We start from the raw sequence: 1,895 nt of genomic DNA, 5'->3' as shown, positions 1-1,895 counted from the left end.
ACGCATTGACAGCTCAGTTTCTCTAACAATGGGTGGCCGCCTTTCTTTAAACCCACTGCCAGAGAACCAAGAGCGGGGCGGGGTTTTGGCATCCAACGGCACCAACGGGTTTGGCCCCCTTCCCCAAAACAACGAGCGCGAGGTCGGTGCATCGTGCACACCGGTTCCCACCTTATACAACAAAGTCATTTGACCTCGCCCTATTTTCTATATAATACAACCCCGCTTGGTGAGGCGATGCAATTCTTCATTTGTTGCCTTTGCCCACCGCCATCCTTTCCCTCTTCCGTTCCTCTTTTCTGTTTTTTCTTTTTTGGCTCTCCTCATTCCCGCACACCAACTCTACCAACACAACGTGATGTCGTGGGTCGTCTTCTTCTTCCATCTCTCCGTAGCCCTTCCCTTCATCTCCGGCAAACAATCCGTTGTCACCGTCAACGTCCATACATCAAAGGATCTATTGGCCTCTGGTCACCGCTTCCTTGATGTCAGGTTGCTTCTTTATCCCTCCGTCGTATTAGCTCTTTCTTTTCTTTCCTTTTGTTTTCTGAGAGAAGAATTCGACAATTCTGCTCGAAAAGCAGAAGGATGGAAAACAACCTGACATTTAGGAGTCATTTGCTTGGATTCTGCAGTGCTACTGTCGTGTTTCTTTGAATTTCTGAGAGATTTTTAGGTATATATATATATATATGTATTATTTTTGAACTTCTGTTTGTATGTTTCTTGTGGGATGGTTTTTAGGACCAAGGAGGAGTTTATGAAAGGACACGTGGAGAATGCTGTAAATGTCCCCTACTGGTTCTTCACCCCTGAAGGTACTAATGTAACCAACTACCCTTCCACTCTTGTAGCCAGCCAGCCAGCCAACCAACTATTTCGAGTCATGACAAGGTTTTCTTCAAGTTTTATACGGTAATTATATCTTCTCTCTTTTCTAGGTAAAGATATTAATCCTCGTTTTCTGGAGGAGGTTTCAGCCGTTTGCAGCAAGGACGACCTTATTGTTGTGGTACTAATTTCCTGAGCGATTTTACTTGTTTATTAATATCATTAGCATTCCAAAATCCAAATGAAACATCTTTTATAAGAAAAATCGATAAATAATTGAAAGACAAGGAAATTTCAAAAGTATCAAGCTTTACCTATTTATTTATGGAGGGATGAAAGAGAGAGGATCTGAGCAGAGATAGGTGATGTGAATGCAGGGTTGCCAGTGTGGGGTTAGGTCATTGGATGCATCTATTGAACTTCTTAAAGCGGTAAGTTGATTATACAGTTGTATGTTCATAATTGTGTTATTATTTTCTGTGAATGTGTTTAATGTTGTGCAAGTGGGTGTGGTTGCAGGACTACAAGAACGTGAAAAACATGGATGGAGGGTATGGTGCTTGGTTGGCTAATGGTTTTGATGTGACAACACCCAAAGACGAATTGTGAAAACGAAGATATGATGTAATTCTTATTGCTGATGATATAGCTAGTATGTGAGTGAGACTTTAATTACAGAAAATGGATGCCATATTCCAGTCTAAGAAAAAATGCTGTTTTTCATTTGTCAATTTTGGTCCAGTCCTGTGTGCCATGTATTTGTGTGTGGAGGACTTTAATGGGCACAACTTGCAATGCTACATGTGCCTGCTACTCATTCAACAAAAAGGTGATCCACTTGTAGAAACCATCTTTTGCGTAAAGTGTAAAAAAATAACCAGTCGTTTTTAAGGATATCAGGTGGAGAACTTGAACAGGGGCACAAACGGACTCGTGCTGAATCAGGCCAGATCTAAATATGAATACGAAAGGTGGGAAACAGCTTTCAGTCCCAATCTGAATCCAAAACAGATACAAACATAACCAGATTTTGGTCTGGATTCAAACTAGATCTCACCTACAAT

General features: G+C 41.3%; 1 protein-coding gene across 2 annotated transcripts; it reads left to right on the top strand.

The window, feature by feature from the left end:
- Positions 1 to 219: 219 nt before the first annotated feature.
- LOC149843049 (rhodanese-like domain-containing protein 17) lies at positions 220 to 1,513 on the top strand. 2 transcript variants are annotated; one of them, XM_090001676.1, is made up of 5 exons: positions 231 to 492; positions 745 to 818; positions 942 to 1,012; positions 1,209 to 1,262; positions 1,351 to 1,513. In XM_090001676.1, the coding sequence occupies exons 1-5, from the start codon at positions 359 to 361 to the stop codon at positions 1,438 to 1,440; spliced, it is 423 nt and encodes a 140-aa protein (XP_089857802.1). In that variant the 5' UTR covers positions 231 to 358; the 3' UTR covers positions 1,441 to 1,513. The 2 variants fall into 2 exon arrangements, with proteins under 2 accessions (XP_089857803.1, XP_089857802.1); XM_090001677.1 differs by lacking the exon at positions 942 to 1,012 and having other exon boundaries at positions 220 to 492; positions 745 to 915.
- Positions 1,514 to 1,895: the final 382 nt, after the last annotated feature.

The sequence above is a fragment of the Nuphar pumila genome, chromosome 3 (genome assembly GCF_984573655.1).
Source record: "Nuphar pumila chromosome 3, dmNupPumi1.hap1.1, whole genome shotgun sequence".
In the NCBI taxonomy this organism is placed as follows: Eukaryota; Viridiplantae; Streptophyta; class Magnoliopsida; order Nymphaeales; family Nymphaeaceae; genus Nuphar; species Nuphar pumila.
The sequence above is the reverse complement of the archived record's forward strand: the minus strand, read 5'-3'. Positions and strand labels throughout refer to the sequence as shown.